Source organism: Polyergus mexicanus, unplaced genomic scaffold (genome assembly GCF_030449975.1).
Source record: "Polyergus mexicanus isolate NDT 795.1 unplaced genomic scaffold, iyPolMexi1.0 SCAF_17, whole genome shotgun sequence".
NCBI lineage: Eukaryota > Metazoa > Arthropoda > Insecta > Hymenoptera > Formicidae > Polyergus > Polyergus mexicanus.
This window is the reverse complement of record NW_027223337.1, coordinates 2438790-2457342: the sequence shown is the minus strand read 5'-3', so window position 1 is coordinate 2457342 and position 18553 is coordinate 2438790. Positions and strand designations below refer to the sequence as shown.

General features: G+C 31.7%; 1 protein-coding gene and 1 pseudogene across 3 annotated transcripts in view; one reads left to right on the top strand and one right to left on the bottom strand.

Annotated features, from left to right (window-relative positions):
* Positions 1-1356: 1356 nt before the first annotated feature.
* LOC138940489 (intraflagellar transport protein 81 homolog) overlaps positions 1357-18553 on the bottom strand; it is a 97560-nt gene continuing 80363 nt past the window's right edge. For all 3 annotated transcript variants that reach the window (XM_070309431.1, XM_070309432.1, XM_070309434.1), the window contains one exon: positions 1357-1578. In XM_070309431.1, the coding sequence (XP_070165532.1) occupies positions 1482-1578 (97 nt within the window). In that variant the 3' untranslated portion in view covers positions 1357-1481. The remainder of the gene's footprint in view (positions 1579-18553) is intronic.
* On the top strand, positions 13987-15076 carry LOC138940789 (zinc finger protein 862-like; annotated as a pseudogene).

Sequence of the window (18553 nt, the reverse complement as noted above, 5' to 3'; positions counted from 1 at the left end):
AGGAAAATGAAAAGAACGGAGAAGAATTGCCAAAAACTTCGATAAATCTATGCTTTAAAGCAATTCGTCGTACCGCGTTTCACGACATCGTAACACGGGACGAAACTAAAGTATGCGCGCCCGTATTACTAAAACGTAGATTTATCGAAATTCGCTACCGTATGGTTATGTATCTGAACAATGATTTTTCTATTTTTTCTCGACACTCTCTCTTTTATTGCTATATTATGTAATATACTTTTGTGTACTTTTCGCAGCGGTGAAAATAATCTTTTTGTAAATAAATATTAAATTATATGTAAATTTTTCATTGTACAATGTTCCATATTCCACATAATATAAATAATGATGTTTTTTATTTTATAGCAACCATGTGAAAATATTTTTCTTCCCTTCCTTTCTTCCCGACGTCTCAGTGACGTCATAGACTCTGCCCTAAGCCTCAGCGTCAAACAGTCTCAGGTACCCGTATATAATTCAAGTCCCTTTCTATCGTCTTCAGCGATGTTGTTACCGTATGTCTACCTGTGCAGCGGGGCTCACCCCCCTCGGACAAGCGTACCCGTACATGCACGCACGTGTTCGTTACCACGTCATAGCATCTAGTTTATTCTAGCGGTACCTTATCCAATTTTTCTCTTTTCAACAGGAAGGGTGGAAGAGGGCGGGCGACATATAGCGTACATCTCCCCTAGTTTTCCTCTCAGGGGGGCGATGGGACGATGTTGTATACCGCACGATATCTATCGGTTTTCCGTAAGGGGAGGGGAGGCTGGGTGCCTTATGTCTAGACGCAGCTCCAGTCTCGACAGTCGCCATTTTGTCGGTTGTTGTCACGTCTGCTTTCCGGCAGACATCTTGCCCGCTTTCTCCCACGCACTATTTTTTGCCTCGTTTTTCCAACCCGCTTTTTTAAATCGACGGAACCGACGGAACCAATCGGAGGACTGGGCACTATGGGGAGAACCAATCGGACCGTCAGGACCCCTATCTTAGCGCTGGACTATTCTCCACAAATACTACGTTTAACTTCTATTCTAATAAGTTTTCAGCTAGCTCAGCATACTAGGACCCTGTTTTTGGAGAGGCGGAGGACCCAGGTTCGAGCCCGAGCATGTTCACGCGACCGAAAAAATAAAAAAAAATAAAAAAATAAAAAATTTAAAGGGAAAATTGCCTCGTAGACGTCCACGAGTCCCCTCCACTTTTTTTTCCACAGACACCCTTAGGGGGGGAGGGTCCCCTCCCAGATCGTCACACCAGGGGGTCGGCGCCAGTGGCCGAGGAGTGGGGGTTTGTTTTGACGCCCCATAGTGCCTAATATCTACTTATAAATAAAAAACATACCGATAATAATCTGTAGTTTTTAATGTGCAAAATGTGTATATATTTCTATAATATATGTATTATTTTATTCTATATTTAAAATATTTCTTAAATCTAGTATTTTCATTATAAAAATATGCATGGTAAATACAAGATTACTGTAGCACAAGAGTTTCGGCGCCTCCTCTTCGTACAACTATGCCATCACTCTGTTTGCTTTCTTCTGCACATCGAATTTTGCATAAAAAAATTCTGAAACATGCAAATATTTTTATTAAGTATTTCAATTATTAAGAAGTTTCAATAAAATTACAGTAAAAGGGACCCATTTTCGATGATATTAATTTTGATGTATATTGTCAAGGTGATGACCTTCAATAATTTTACAAAGATTTTAGTCATCATCATTTATTTATTTTAATAAACGAGCGTTTATTAACTTTTGAACAATGAATGGTATGATAGCCGTGCACGAAACAGAAACTAGGTCAATTTTGACCAATAGCAAAATTTCTTTTGTTCAGGGTTAACTTAAACTAGTTACTTTTAAATGCATTAACATTAATTTATTAACTTTTTTACACAAGTTAAAATTTTGTATCTTTGATAGCCAAAAATTATGTGCTTACTAATAATTATAATAACATTAGACACAGTATTCAATACCATTAAAATGTACGATCATAAATATAACAGTACTATCCTCGGCGCACATAGAGCGTTTAGTGCAGATGATTTAGTGTATGATGACTTAAGAGGAAAAATGACGGATCATAATTTTGAGATGACACTTTTATTCAATAAATATTTGTAATTATTTTAATTTAGTTAGAGTACCTAATAATTAAAGATAAAGATAAAACGCACATGTGCAGATAGAGCGATTCAAATCAAAGAGAAAAATCCTCTTAACCAAAGTTCCTATTAACTATTTTGTTTTTAAACTCTATTACAATAATAGTATATTTAAATAATGTGTATTATTAATTATTGTATAAAAAATACATTATTTCTCTTATAAAAATTATCTTTTAATTATATTATCTAAATTTAAAAAGTTTAATTTAAAATGTACGATTAAAAGATTAATTATGCAAAAAATATATAGTTCTGCATAATTAACTTTTAACTTTTTAATAAGTTAATAATCTTTTAACTTATCTTTAACTGAGGTTATTTTTGTTTAAGTAACTTTTAACGTAAACTTAGTTAATTTTTGAATCATCAATTTTAAACTTAACTTAGTTAAAAAAAAAATTAGCTTATCCAATCCTGCTTTTGTTACATATCCCACATTAAAATTTTCTACTGGATTTTAATACACATATGCGTGTGCGTATATATACTGTATATATAATGCTAATTGTAAGCGTAAATAAAAGGGGTCTAAAAGAGCTGTGACGCAAGGATAAAATTTCATCGAAGAGAAATTTTCAAGCCTCTCCAGTCAATTCTTACTCTCACCGTTACGAGATAGACCTTGTTATGCTGAACAACTCAGACTGCGGTGAAAATCCCAGCGGGACAACAAGTCAACAAACAAACAAGAAAATCCCACTCCGATAACATTTCGGGCAGCCTCATGGATTCTGGGGGAGGCAAACAATCGATAAACTATACTCAACGTAAGAAAACCCGCACGCACATAATCCTTATTGCAACATACAATATTAGGACAATGAGGACAGATAACCATCTAGAAGAACTAGAACAGGAACTCCAAGCTATAAAATGGGACGTCATCAGCTTATGCGAGACAAGAGTGCAAAGACAGAAAATGACCATTCTAAAAATCGGGAACATTTTATATCAGAACAATACCGGTCATAACAACGGAGGCGTAGCTTTCATCGTAAATCGTAAAATAGAACACTTGTTGACAAAATATTACGCAGTATCGGACAGAGTTATATATTTAGTGCTGAAACTAAACAACAAGCACAATATTCAAATAATATACTGCTACGCACCAACTAAGACTGCGGACGACGAATCTGTAGAACAACTTTAGGAAGATATTACGTATGCTAGAAACCTAGAAAACAAGCCTTACACCATTATTACAGAAAACTTCAACGCCAAAATAGGGGAAAGACATACGGGCGATGCTGCATATGTTGGAAAATATGGGAGATAGAACCGATAGAACCGATAGAAATGATAGAGAAGATATGCTTCTGAATTACTTAAATAATGAAAAGCTGTTCTATCTGAACACATTTTTCAAAAAACAAAAATAACGGAAGTGGACATGGCGTAGACCGGATGGGCGAGTGAGAAACGAGACTACATACTTTGTAACAAAAGGAACATACGCAAAGATGTCTCTGTTCTGAGCAATTTTAATAACGGTAGTGACCATAGACTAGTACGTGCCAACATACAAATAAACGCAAGAATAGAGAGGAAAAAATTCTCTCTCTCTCTCTCTCTCAATTAAAAACACATTTCCAACAATAGATGTACTGACTATAAACAAGGAAGACTATCAGAGGGAATTGAAAAAGAAGCTAGAACCGTTAGCAATACTACAACAAAAGGAAGTAGATGAATTAGCACATAAGATAACACAAGGCATACAAACAGTCACAAAGAAAATTTGCAGCAAAATAAGAAGCCGAAAGGAAAGTAAATTAGGACCAAAAACAACAAAACTACTATAGGAAAGGAGAAAAACCAGTAGAGATGCTCCGGAATACAAAACCTTAAACATCACAGTAAAAAAGAAAATACGAGCGGATATAAGAGCTTATATGAACAAACAGATCCTGAAAACTATAGAGAAAAACAAGAACATGCGAGTACTGAGATCAAAGCTAAGTAAAGGAAGACAAAAAATTGTGAAGATGAAAGGTCAACAGGAGAATCTAGTAACAGACAGAACAAAAATTACAATAGAAATACAAAAATTTTATGAAAGACTTTATACATCAAGAACAACCAAACATGAAGACCACACCAGTCATATTTGAAATACGTTCGGAAGATCTGCCTGAGATAATCTCATTCGAAATAAGATATGCGCTCCAACAAATGAAAAACGGAAAAACTCCCGGTGAAGATCACATAATCTCAGAAATATTGAAGTTAGGGGGAAATGCCCTCGAGGAGGCCCTGAAGGTTTTATTAAACAAATGTCTAATAGAAGGAAGAATACCTGCATCATGGAAGAATGCAGAAGTAATTATTTTACACAAAAAGGGAGATAATACGAATATAGAAAACAACCCAGGCCCATAAGCCTTCTATCATATTTATATAAGCTACTGATAAAAATTATAACAAACCGGCTGATACAAAAGCTAGACTCTTATCAATCAAGAGAGCAAGCGCGATTTCGACGAGGGTTTAGTATCATAGACCACCTACAAGTAATTAGGACGCTCATAGAAAAACCGATAGGATATAATATTCCGGTGCACTTGGCATTCATAGATTACTACAAAGCCTTTGATAGTATCGAAACCTGGGCCTTCTTAACAGCAATGGACGACGCTAAAATAGATTCAAGATACTCCACTATCATCAAAAATATCTATAATGAAGCTACTTTTCAAATAAAAATAGACAATGATCAGGTTCGACAGGGCGACACCATCTCACCCAAGCTATTTACACTGGCACTAGAAAACGTTTTCAAACAATTGGATTGGGAAAAGAAAGGCCTAAATATCGATGGGTATATCTAAACCATCTGAGATTCGCTGACGAGATAGTCCTAATAAATCTCGACATTGAAGATCTAAAACCATGCTGACAGATTTAAACGAAAATTCTAAGAAGATAGGTCTGCAGATGAACCTCAACAAAACTAAAGTAATGAGTAAATGTCAAGACAATATCATCATTGATAAGATCATTCTAGAAAAGGTGGACCATTATATCTACCTTGTTCAATAAAAATAGACCAAACGGCTGAAATCAAACGGAGGATACGTTTAGCATGGGTAGCATTTGGGAAATTTAATTTCATTCTCAAAAATAAAGATATACTGATAAATTTGAAACGAAAAGCATTTGATAGTTGCATATCGCCGGTAATTACATACGGATTAAGCTATGGCTATGACGAGAAAAAAAATAGCAGAAGAACTGAGACTCACCCAAACAGACATGGAGCGAATCATGTTGGAGGGAGGTTAAGAGACAAAATACGTAATAGCAAAATTCGTAACAGAACCAAAATAACTGATGTTGGGAAACACATAGAACGTTTTAGATGGCAATGGATAGGACATATAGCGAGACAGGGTGAGGAAAGGTGGACACGAAGGATAATGGACACCAAAAGAAACTAAAAAAGTGTGGGAAGACCGCAAAAGAGATGGATTGATGATGTTAAGGCCATAGAGAGAGGACGGTGGATAAGAACAGCGATGGACAGGGAAGCATGGAAACGATTAGAAGAGGCCTATATTCAGCATTGGGTGAAACCGGACTGAATAAGAAGAAAAAGAAGAAGCGTAAATAAAATACAGTCGAACCTCGCTAACACGAATCTTAAGGGAACAGAAAATAATTCAAGTTATCGAGTATTTTGAGATAAGTATATTTCGAGTTATAGAAATGCAAGAAAAAATTCGAATAGAGGTTTCGACAGAATTTTATTTTTGACATTGGCACATAAAAATGTACATTAAAATTATACATAAATAATTCAAAGTTATCGTAAAAAACAGAATAACAAAAAAAGATTTTAATAACTTTAATAATTTTTAAAGAAGTGAATTTTTATATTTATTTTTAGAGATACATATATAATTTTTGGTAAATATGCATAAAAGGTTACACCTCACCGATTTTATCGCCTTTTAAATATGTCGTAGGGGAGATTCTTCTGAGTAATTCGCCGCAAGAAAAAAGTGTAGGAAAGCATTCGTTTAGATTTAGAAGATATGATAAATTAAAGTTTCACAGTTTTAATGCTTTTTCGCGGGTATTATAAAATAATATTAAGAAAAGCGAAGTTTGTGTACGTTGTATTTGTTGTAAGGTAGATATGGAAAAAATATTTGTTTACATTTACGGGATAGATACATGATCATAGATATTTTCGCTTTGCGTAGAAAATTGTAAACCCATGTGGAACATTGCTTTGCGTTGTAAAGTATATGCGAACGGAGGAGCTCCACTATCAAAGAACTAAATACATTGACTTGCGTTGAACCTCGCTTCGCGAGGAAAGTTGTAATCCCATATGAAACCTCACTTCGCATTAAAGTGTATGCATGGGCACAGTAGGTTCCGCCTCCCCCCCTACGGGGGGCTCCACTACAAATTAAAATTCTCATTTTTTTCACACTATCGTCGACTATTCTTTATATCAAATTTCTCGGACCATTCATATATTTATTTATTCTATACATTCAATAAATAATATTTTAGTTAATAACTTAAAAAAAAATTATATTAAAAAGCAATAGAAAAAAATAATATAACAAAAATAAATAAAACAAAAATTAAAAAACAATTACTTTAAAAAAAATCACTCCCGACTGCTGCCAACAATGCCCAACATTTAATTATTAAAAAAACATTTTTAAAAAATAATATAAAAAGAAAATAAAAAGATTTGCTTAGAAAAGTTTGAAATAATATCTATTATTATAATAATATTATTATTATTATATTAAAATAATATCTATTATTATTATTACATATTTAGTATAATATAAAGTATAAGCAATCACACAAATAAGTTTATTCGAAGTATTATTTATTGTTAATTTCAATTTATTTTTATAACATGTTTAATTATTTTAGATCAACTAGTAATAAGATTTTAGAATTAACTAATAATAAATTATACTTTCTTATTACACTAATTATTAATTGCATATTTTATAAGAGCAGTCGGGAGACGCCAAATTAGATTCGTTATATGTCGCGTATCCGCGCACACACGCATACGTACTTACACACACACACACACACACACACACACACACACACACACACACACACACACACACACACACACACACACACACACACACACACACACACACACACACACACACACACACGCACGCACGCACGCATGCACGCAAACGCTTATGCACACATTCACTAGCTTGGCGTCTCCCGACTGCTCTTATAAAATATGCAATTAATAATTAGTGTAATGAGAATGTATAATTTATTATTAGTTAGGTCTAAAAACTTATTACTAGTTAATCTAAAATAATTAAATAAACATGTTATAAAAATAAACAATAAATAACAATAAATAATCAAATTAACAATAAATAATACTTCGAATAAACTTATTTATGTGATTTCTTATACTTTATATTATACTAAATATATAATAATAATAATATAATAATAGATATTACTTCAAACTTTTCTAAGGAAATTTTTTTATTTGAAATATTTTTTTATTTTATTTTGATATATTCTTTTTTTAATGTTTGTTTAACAATTAAATGTTGGGCTTTTGTTGGCAGCAGTCGGGAGTGATCTTTTTTTAAATGTTTTTTAATTTTTGTTTTATTTATTATTGTTATATTATTTTACTATTGTTTTTTAATATAATTTTTTTATTATTTTTTTTAAATTTAATTTTTTGTTATATTATTTTTTTCTATTGTTTTTTGTTATATTATTTTCTATTGTTTTTTAATATAATTTTTTTAATGTTTTAAAATTTAATTTTTTGTTATATTATTTTTTTCTATTGTATTTTGTTATATTTTTTTTTTATTGTTTTTTAATATAATTATTTTTTTTCTATTGTTCCTTTTTAATTTAATTTTTTGTTATATTATTTTTTCTATTGTTTTTGTTTTTTATTAAATAAATAATTTTTCTATTGTTTTTTTTTTAATTAACGACATAACATAATCACGAGGAAGAGAGAGAGAGTGACGCGGGAAAGGGGTGGGGGGGAGAGACTGAAATAATATCTAAATTAAAATATATAAACTGTGTAGCCATAATTATATCCAGTCAGCCAGGTCTGTTCTAACAGATATTGCCAAGTGCTTGCTACAAATTATTGTCAGCAAAAAGGCTACAAATTTGGTACAAGAGTTGTTATTACCGATTAAGCTGGCAGATTGCCGGCAAGAATCAAGCAATGCTTGCTAACATAACTACACAGCAAATTGGCGGCAGAAACCGAGCAAAGCTTGCTGACATGACTGACATCAGATTGTCGGCAAAAACTGAGCAGGATCTAGAGTGCGCAATCTGATGGCAAATTGGCAGCAAAAACCGAACAAAATCTGCAGCTTATTACAAAGTATTATAAAATAGTTCAGTCGCTTATCGCTATGCGGCGCGTTATTCATTATCTATACCCGTATTTAAATTCTTGTCATGGGTGTATATAAAGCCTACAAAATGCTAATAATATTATAATATATATATTTCTATCAGTTCAATTTTTGACACAATTCTTATACAGGAAATTCAGATATTGAATTGATTTTTTGCAAATCGGACAGATAATTGTTCGATTTTCACTTATTCAAACAATTTCTGTCCAAAAAGATCTTTAATTTTATAAATTAAGTTATTTGAATTTACCTATATGTTTTAACATATTAATATATGATTTTATATAATGTCTAATTATCTAATGGTCATTTTATGACCATAACTTATCATCATTTTGTTACTTAGGGTTAAGGCTTTAAATCTATTTAAATATATACTTTTATATGAATGGCCAAAAGCTGCAGAATTTGTTCGGTTTTTGCTGACAATCTGCTATCAGATTGTCTTGCGCAGATCTTGCTCGATTTTTGCCATCAATTTGACGTCAAATCATATCAAGCTTTGCTCGGTTTTTGCCGTCAATTTGCTGTCAGGTTATGTCCCCAGTCAGCCAGGTCTGTTCTAACAAATATTGCCAAGTGCTTGCTACAAATTATTGTCAGCAAAAAGGCTACAAATTTGGTACAAGAGTTGTTATTACCGATTAAGCTGGCAGATTGCCGGCAAGAATCAAGCAAAGCTTGCTGACATAACTACACAGCAAATTGGCGGCAGAAACCGAGCAAAGCTTGCTGACATGACTGACATCAGATTGTCGGCAAAAACTGAGCAGGATCTAGAGTGCGCAATCTGATGGCAAATTGGCAGCAAAAACCGAACAAAATCTGCAGCTTATTACAAAGTATTATAAAATAGTTCAGTCGCTTATCGCTATGCGGCGCGTTATTCATTATCTATACCCGTATTCAAATTCTTGTCATGAGTGTATATAAAGCCTACTAAATGCTAATAATATTATCATATATATATTTCTATCAGTTCAATTTTTGACATAATTCTTATACAGGAAATTCAGATATTGAATTGATTTTTGGCAAATCGGACAGATAATTGTTCGATTTTTACTTATTCAAACATTTCTGTCCAAAAAGATCTTTAATTTTATAAATTAAGTTATTTGAATTTACTTATATGTTTTAACATATTAATATATGATTTTATATAATGTCTAATTATCTAATGGTCATTTTATGACCAAAACTTATCATCATTTTGTTACTTAGGGTTAAGGCTTTAAATCTATTTAAATATATACTTTTATATGAATGGCCAAAAGCTGCAGAATTTGTTCGGTTTTTGCCGACAATCTGCTATCAGATTGTCTTGCGCAGATCTTGGTCGATTTTTGCCATCAATTTGACGTCAAATCATGTCAAGCTTTGCTCGGTTTTTGCCGTCAATTTGCTGTCAGGTTATGTCAACAAGCTTTGTCACCAAAACACAAGCTTAATGCGGACACAGATGGCACTGGATTTGTTACCAAGTTTTGAGCGAATTTGATGCCAATTTGGCAACAATTTGTAATCAAATTGCTTACTGGGTCAACAAGCTTTGTCACCAAAACACAAGCTTAATGCGGACACAGATGGCACTGGATTTGTTACCAAGTTTTGAGCGAATTTGATGCCAATTTGGCAACAATTTGTTATCAAATTGCTTACTGGGTAGTTACACAGACAAATATATAAACTGTATAGCCATAAATAATTATAGCTATGCAGACAAATATATAAACTGTATAACCATAATAATAGCTACGCAGACAAATATATAAACTGTATAGCCATAATGATAGCTATGCAGATAAATATATAAATTGTATAGCCATAAAAAGCGAAACACTAATAAAATAAAAAGCGAAACACTAATAAATAACCATAGAGAAGCCTTCTCTCTCACAATATTAATTATTGACACTTTAATATATAACAGGTTGAGATTATGTGTAATGTTTATTTCCACCATTATCACTTCGAGATGTCCCCAGTAAGTTACTAAAGTTCCCTATGCAGATGTACAGAACGAATCTTATTGGTGAATCGGAACTTACTGTATCCACGCATATACTTTACAACGGGAAGCAATGTTCCACATGGGTTTACAATTTTCCACGCAAAGCAAAAATATGTATGATCATGTGCCTATCACATAAATGTAAACAAATACTTTTTCTATATCTACCCTACACCAAATACAACATACACAAACTTCACTTTTCCTAATATTATTATTTTATAATACCCGAGAAAAAGCATTAAAACTTTACAATTTAAGAAATTAAGACTCTTAAGTGATATCACATATTAAAATAATCGCGGGGTAGTAAGAACCATACGCGGGTGGTAGTGCGTCAGTTTCATAAAAAAATAAGTTTCGTATGAAACTGATGTTGTGCACAGGGCACGAAATTTACTTGGTCTTATACCAAGATTTCTAAAATTAATCTCATTTCGAGATTTATAATAACTTTGTAACGGGTCCGCTTTTGCGAGCGCGCGGATTTGCTTGGTCGGGATCAAGAACGAGCGTCCTCATTTTCGTAGTTGATTCAGCATTTAAGCTGTGGCGGACGGTTCAAACCCGTCAGTTTCGTCGCCATGTGCAGTCGGTGGTGCGATTTCTATTCGCGGGTGCGTCCGCGTGTTTCGGGCGGTCGGGCCTTGTGCCCCAAATTCTTCCGGATGAGCGTCGACGTATTGGCTCATCCGACTGCGGATGACATCAAGCGTGCCGGACGTCTCGAAGCCATGCTGTGTGACTATAGTTATATCCTTCCTTTTTTTATTTGTGCAAAATTTTTCCATGCACACTGCTTTTCCTGAACCCATTTTGTTCTTCCACTTTTTCCCAAAATTCTTGCTCATTTTCGCTATCTTCTCTGTCAACATTAAATATCCTAATCTTCAATTTTGTCTTTCTTGGAGCTTGTATTACATATTTTTTACCTAGGTCCTTCGTTACTTTTTCTTTCAATCTTTCTACCTGAATTTTGTTTTTGCATCCAACTATAATTGCTCCTCTAGTTATTTTTTTCATTTTTGTAATCTCTACTCACAAACTTGAGACATCAATTTTATTTTTAATGTCTTTTTTGGTAACATTACTAGAACCAGCATCCTCATTCTTAAGCTTGATAATTATTACTGCCTCTCGTTCCTTAGAGACAGCTTCACTGTAAATCTTTTTCTTTTCTGTATCCTGCTGTTTATTAATCATCATTGGTAGAACATCCGTTATTCTTTGTACTTCACTCCTTACTGCTTTACCTATAAGTAATTCGGGCTCGGTTTTTTTCCATGTTTTCCATTTGTATTTCTTGTCTTATTCTATCCATTTCTTCTTTAATAGCTTCTCTAATGGTATTTTTAATTAAGCTTTTTCCTATTATATCATCCTTTATTTCCCTTATCAGCTCGTACAAGACATCAATTTTACCATCTATACTACTTCCTGATGCTTAGCCGCCTTCAGTACGTGATAGTAATTCTCTATCACTGTCTCTCGCTGTGTTAACTGAATATATTGTACTTCCGATTTTCCTGTACAAAGGACTAATTCATTAAATGAATTATATACTTTATGTATCTTGAGACAGCTAGGATGGAAGAGTTTTACACATGGCACACATCTCCACGCTTCCGTTTTAATCTTCTTCTTACATTGCTTACATATAGCAGGCATTTGGTTCTTTGTCACATCCATCATATGCTTATTGACATTTGGTAAGAATGATCCCTATTTTATCGACACTGATAAATTAAGATCAGATAGCTAGCTCCACTGAATTCGCTGACTCACCAGAATCACACATACAATAGCGCACCTTAACACTTCAACTCACTTAGATCATTATTATCAATTTATAATAGAAATTGCTATTCCTCATAGTAGAAACTACTCTTCCTAGTTCTTCCTTGGCAATGCACACGTAGATATTTCTACTTTATTTGGAGATTAGATTTTTTTCATTCAATCTTTCACTTTTCTCTGGAACCCAACTTAACACGTTCATTACTCTCAGAGAGAGGGAGAGAGAGAGAGAGAGAGAGAGAGAGAGGGAGGGAGCGTTTTTACATTACATCAAAATATATTTAATTTAAAATATGTATATATATCTACAATATACAAGCTGCCGGGATTGAAAATATATCTCTTTATCTTAAATTATATATATCGAATCTCGAATCTAACCTAATGCATGAAACGATTACATACTAATCTTATTAATTCAATAATAGCATGACTGCCAGCAAATAGTCATCTTTGTTGTTCACATTCACAAGGATAATGACATGGTTAAATACAATACAGTTAGTAAAATTGTATAGCCTAGCCTGTTAACTATGAGCACCGCTATCGGCACTCGTAATTAACAGGCTAGTAAACAGGCGCCACTATTGTAATGTGGCAGAAACGTACGTTTGTTCCGAGACGACTAAGAAGACCAACACGTTTCTTAATCGCAAATTTTCTGTTCTAGACTTAGCATCGTAAATCTTATTAGGCTATATAGAATGAAAATAAAGATACTTTCCTTATATAAACCAAACTCAAGCTATCGATTAAGCTTAATAAAAACTCGATCCATTCAGCGGTTATTGCAATCTAATAATCTCAAGTACTCTCAACTAGTCGACTCGCGTGAAGATACACGAAGTGTCTCGTTGTCGCTACGCGCGATCTTTGACTTCGTGTGACTTGGTGCGAGACTACCGTGTCTCTTGATTAACAAAACTGAACGAATGCTTACACTTGAGTGAATTTGTGCATTATTAACGTGTTATAATTAACATATTTTTTATAAATATACATTGTTGAAAACTGATTATGGAAGCATCAAAAAAACAAACTGAATTGTGCAAATTAGAAATTTGCACATTGCTTCCTCACCATTTTATCTCACAAAATTTAAACTCCTTTAAGCATGAGGTTTTTTCAATTTTTGCTTCCTTATAGAGGAAACCTCGCGAGCAAAATAAAAAAATAAAGAAGTAAAAAAATTTAACCCGATATTTCAAAATTTGCGAAAGTTACAATGTATACAGGCATTTCTCAAAAAATTCAAAATTTTATAAAAAATGAACATTTTCATCAAATTTAATACCAATCATCCTTTAATACTTTTCTATCCATGTAAAAAAATTTAACTAGATATCTCAAAAACTGCGGAAGTGAGCGGTTGCACCGGTATTGTTCTCGGGGACGCTTTTTCGCGTATGCGCAGCGCAGTGGCAGAGAAATCCAGCGACAGCGTATATAGTTAGTATGTAGTGTGTACACAAGGACAATTAGGCGCGAAAGTTTTGGCGGGTTACAGAGGAGGCTAAGTATAGGCTAGGTAAGTAATAATAAATAGATATTATTTTCTTTATTACTATGGAGGATAAAAACAAAAAAGGAGCCATTAAGAAAGAAAGACGTTTTGTTAATGCGTGGCTAGATGAAGATAATTTAAAAAAATGGTTGGCTCCCCATCCAACTGAAAATAAAGCTTTGTGCAACTTATGCAATACTATCATCAGATGTAGCAAAACAGATTTAATACGGCATTCGCAAAGAGCCAAACATATAAAACAAGTAAATCTTCAAAGCTCCGATCATAATAATAACAATGCATAGTGATAAAGTCTGCATAATGATAAAGTTAAACGCGCGGAAATAAAATTAGCAGCATTTTTTTCGGAACATAATATTGCTTTTATACTGCAGATCATTTAATTCCTTTATTAAAAAATATTTATATAGATTCTAAAATTGTGCACGATCTTTCACTGGGCCGAAAAAAGTGCACTAACATTTTTAAAAATGTAATTGCAAAACGCGAAACTGAAAAAATAATTGATATTTTGCAAACGCGTAGTTTTTCAATTTTAATTGATGAAAGCACGGATATTTCAGATTTAAAAATTATGTGTGTTCTTGTACAATTTTTCTCACCAGATGATAAAATTAAAACGCAATTATTAGACTTAATATCTTTAAATGCTACGGATTGTTCAGCTAATAAAATTTACGCATCTTTTAAAGAACTTTTAAATAAAAAGCAGATTCCTATTAAAAATATAATTGGTATGGCAAGTGAGAATGCATCTGTAATGATTGGATGCAATAATTTTTTTTTCACGTTTACAATCAGAAATACCGAGTAATGTTAAATTGTATTTGTCATTCGTTTGCCATTATAGCTAGTAAAGCTTGCGAGAAATTGTCACAATCTTACGAAAGTTTAATTAGAGATATTGCTACTTATATTTCGGACAGTGCAAAGAGATGTACTATTTTAACTGAATTTCAAGAGTTTTTTAATGTAGAAAAAAATAAAATTTTAAAATTATCGAATACAAGATGGCTTGTTTTACAACATTGCATGATTAGAGTACTAGATAATTGGGAAGTTTTAAGAAATTATTTTATTTTGGCAGTAACTGAAGACAAATTAAAATCTGCAGAAATTATTCCAAGTTAAATGATGATTTTATTAAAGCATATTTATTATTTTTAAAATAATCGTTAAATTTCTTCAACATTTTTAATGCTTTATTTCAATCACGCAAAATTTTAATACGTAGATTGTTTGAAAGTAGTCAGCAAATATATCGGCAAATTGCTCAAAATTTTATGACTCCGGAGGATTTGAAAGAAATTGTTACTTTAAATGTAGACAATGAAAATTATATCCAACACCTAGATAATATATATGTCGTGCCCGAATGTGAACACTTTTTATTAACGGTATCATTAGAGTGCGCGAAAGAAATTAGATTAATGTGTTTAGAATTTTATAAAACGGCAGTGCGCGAAATGTTAAAACGATTACCATATAAAGACACTTTTTTTGAACAATTAGCTTTTTTAGATCCCAAAATCGCTCTTTTTGATGTAGCAAGAATTAAAATTAAAGATTTAACTTGCTTTGCGCATAGGTAATATTGATTTAACAAAATTAGCATTCGAATGGAGAATTCTGCCGTCAATGTTTAATGATTCAAAGAAAAAAGAATTAGCTTCATTAAAAATAAATCATATATGGAAAAAAATATCAGAATTTAAAAATTGAAGATAAAATATTTTGAAATTTAGAATTATTGGTTCAAGCGGTATTTTCTCTTTCACATTCAAATGCCGAAGCCGAACGTATTTTCTCGATAATTACAGATGTTAAAAATAAAAAAAGGAATCGATTATTCATTGAAACTATTTCCGCAATTTGCATAGCTCAGTCAAGTTTTCAGGCTGCAGGCATTAATTATATAAATTTCGAAATTGATTCGCGACACTTATTGTTAGAGTTATATAATTTACATAATTTATTCGCGAAATAATGCGTTTCATCTGATGGTATTTTAATTTTATTTTTTAAATTTTTGATATTTTTAATTTAATTTTGTAATCTTTTATATTTTGTTTTTACAATTTTTGTATATTTTATTATAATTTTTTAACATATAAGTTCACATTCATGTAGCCCATTTTTTATGCATCCATATATTATTACTAACAATATTTTCTGTTACAGATATATTTTCTATACATGTACTTTTTTGCAATGTGCAATTTAATTTATTTTATGTACTTGCAATGTGCAATATAAATTTATTTTTTTTAATGAATTATATAATTTTCTTTATTCTTTCATATTATTTATTTTTATTTCTTATTTATTTATTTTTATTTTAGTGTAGCTATTATTTTTATATGTAATATCTTTATTTATTTGATATTTTATAAAACATAGTTAAGTTTAACATATTTAAGTTCATTAAGAATTTATTTTGCTTTTTTATAAATATTGCTATATAAATATTAATATTTATTTTATATTTTTAAATAATAAAAAGATTGTGATATATTTTTGTTATGAATACTGGTGAGGTTTTTAGCAGTTTTCCTTACCCTTGCAACAAATGTTGGTATTCTTTGATTCTGCCAAATAAAATACTTTTATTTATTTTAAAAAAATGACCAATATTATTTTATTACGTTTCTTTTTTTAGTTTATTATTTTATTATTATACTATTATTTTATTAATATTAATATTTCATAAAAATTAATATTTTATAATTCTAATTGTGCATGTATATTGTTTACAATAATATGTTTAAAGGTAGAAATTTTTTTAACTGATTCATGTCATCTTTTATTAATTATTCAATTATTTATTTGTAATTTATTTATAATTTATAAAATATTTTAAATTATTTTTAATATTAACTCAGTAGAGGTTTCATAGCACCCTTTTTCTTATAAATGTGACACATACCTAAAGGCCACATTTAATGCGCATGCGCGAAAAAACGTTCCCGAGAACAACACTGGGTTACCTGCGTGAAGTTAGCACCCCATTTTTGAAATTTTAAAATTCTAAAGGTTGTTCCAGGTTGTTCTAGACTTGTTCTAAATTGTTCCAGAACATCAAATTTATATTATAAAAATTTTCGCAAAAAATAAAAAAAAACGGTTTTTTGACCTGGCACCCCATTTTTCGAAAATCGAACTTTTCAAGGTTGTTCCAGGTTGTTCTAGTTGTTCTAAACATTGTTCTAAAGTATTAGTTTGATTGGTCAAAAACTTTAAGAGATACTGAAAAAATAAAAACTAAGGAAAAAAACATTTTTGGCCATTTTTTCATTAACAAAACAACTTACAAAATTGTCGAATTAGAAAATATTTATAACTGCGTAGAACAACTCAGAACAAAATTTTTAAGACCAGAACAACAATATAAGACACACTTTACTCTTCATCGAAATATTTTGTTTTTCGATTTTCTTAGATAAAAATCTTGTTCCAGGCTTCCCGCTCTAAAACTATCGTATTCTCGACTAGAACAACAGGGAACAAAATTTTTAAGACCAAAACAACAATATAAGACCCACTTTACTCTTCATCGGAAAATTTTGTTTTTCGATTTTCTTGGATAAAAATCTTGTTCCAGGCTTCCCGCTTTAAAACTATCGTATTCTCGACTAGAACAACCGGGAACAAAATTTTTAAGACCAGAACAACAATATAAGATCCACTTTACTCTTCATCGGAAAATTTTGTTTTTCGATTTTCTTGGATAAAAATCTTGTTCCAGGCTTCCCGCTTTAAAACTCGTATTCTCAACTAGAACAACCGGGAACAAAATTTTTAAGACCGGAACAATAATATAAGGCTCACTTTACTCTTCATAGAATATGGAAATATAATATTTGTCGAAACCACGGATGGTACAAATCATAAAATTAAATTACGCGTCTTTAAAAATAATTTAATACTAAATAGAGCACGATATTAGCTCGAAATCGAAAAATAAAATTTTCCGATGAAGAGTAAAGTGGACCTTATATTGTTGTTCTCGTCTTAAAAATTTTGTTTCCGGTTGTTCTAGTCGAGAATACGATAGTTTTAAAGCGGGAAGCATGGAATAAGGTTTTTACCCAAGAAAATCAAAAAATAAAATTTTCCGATAAAGAGTAAAGTGGGCCTTATACTGTTGTTCTAGTCTTAAAAATTTTGTTCTCGGTTGTTATAGTCGAGAATACGATAGTTTTAAAGCGGGAAGCATGGAATAAGGTTTTTACCCAAGAAAATCAAAAAATAAAATTTTCCGATTAAGAGTAAAGTGGGCCTTATATTGTTGTTCTAGTCTTAAAAAATTTTGTTCCCGATTGTTCTAGTCGAGAATACGATAGTTTTAAAGCGGGAAGCCTAGAACAAGGTTTTTACTCAAAAAAATCGAAAAATAAAATTTTCCGACGAAGAGTAAAGTGGACCTTATATTGTTGTTCTGGTCTTAAAAATTTTGTTCCCGGTTGTTCTAGTCGAGAATACGATAGTTTTAAAGCGGGAAGCCTGGAACAAGATTTTTATCCAAGAAAATCGAAAAATAAAATTTTCCGATGAAGAGTAAAGTGGGTCTTATATTGTTGTTCTGGTCTTAAACATTTTGTTCTGAGT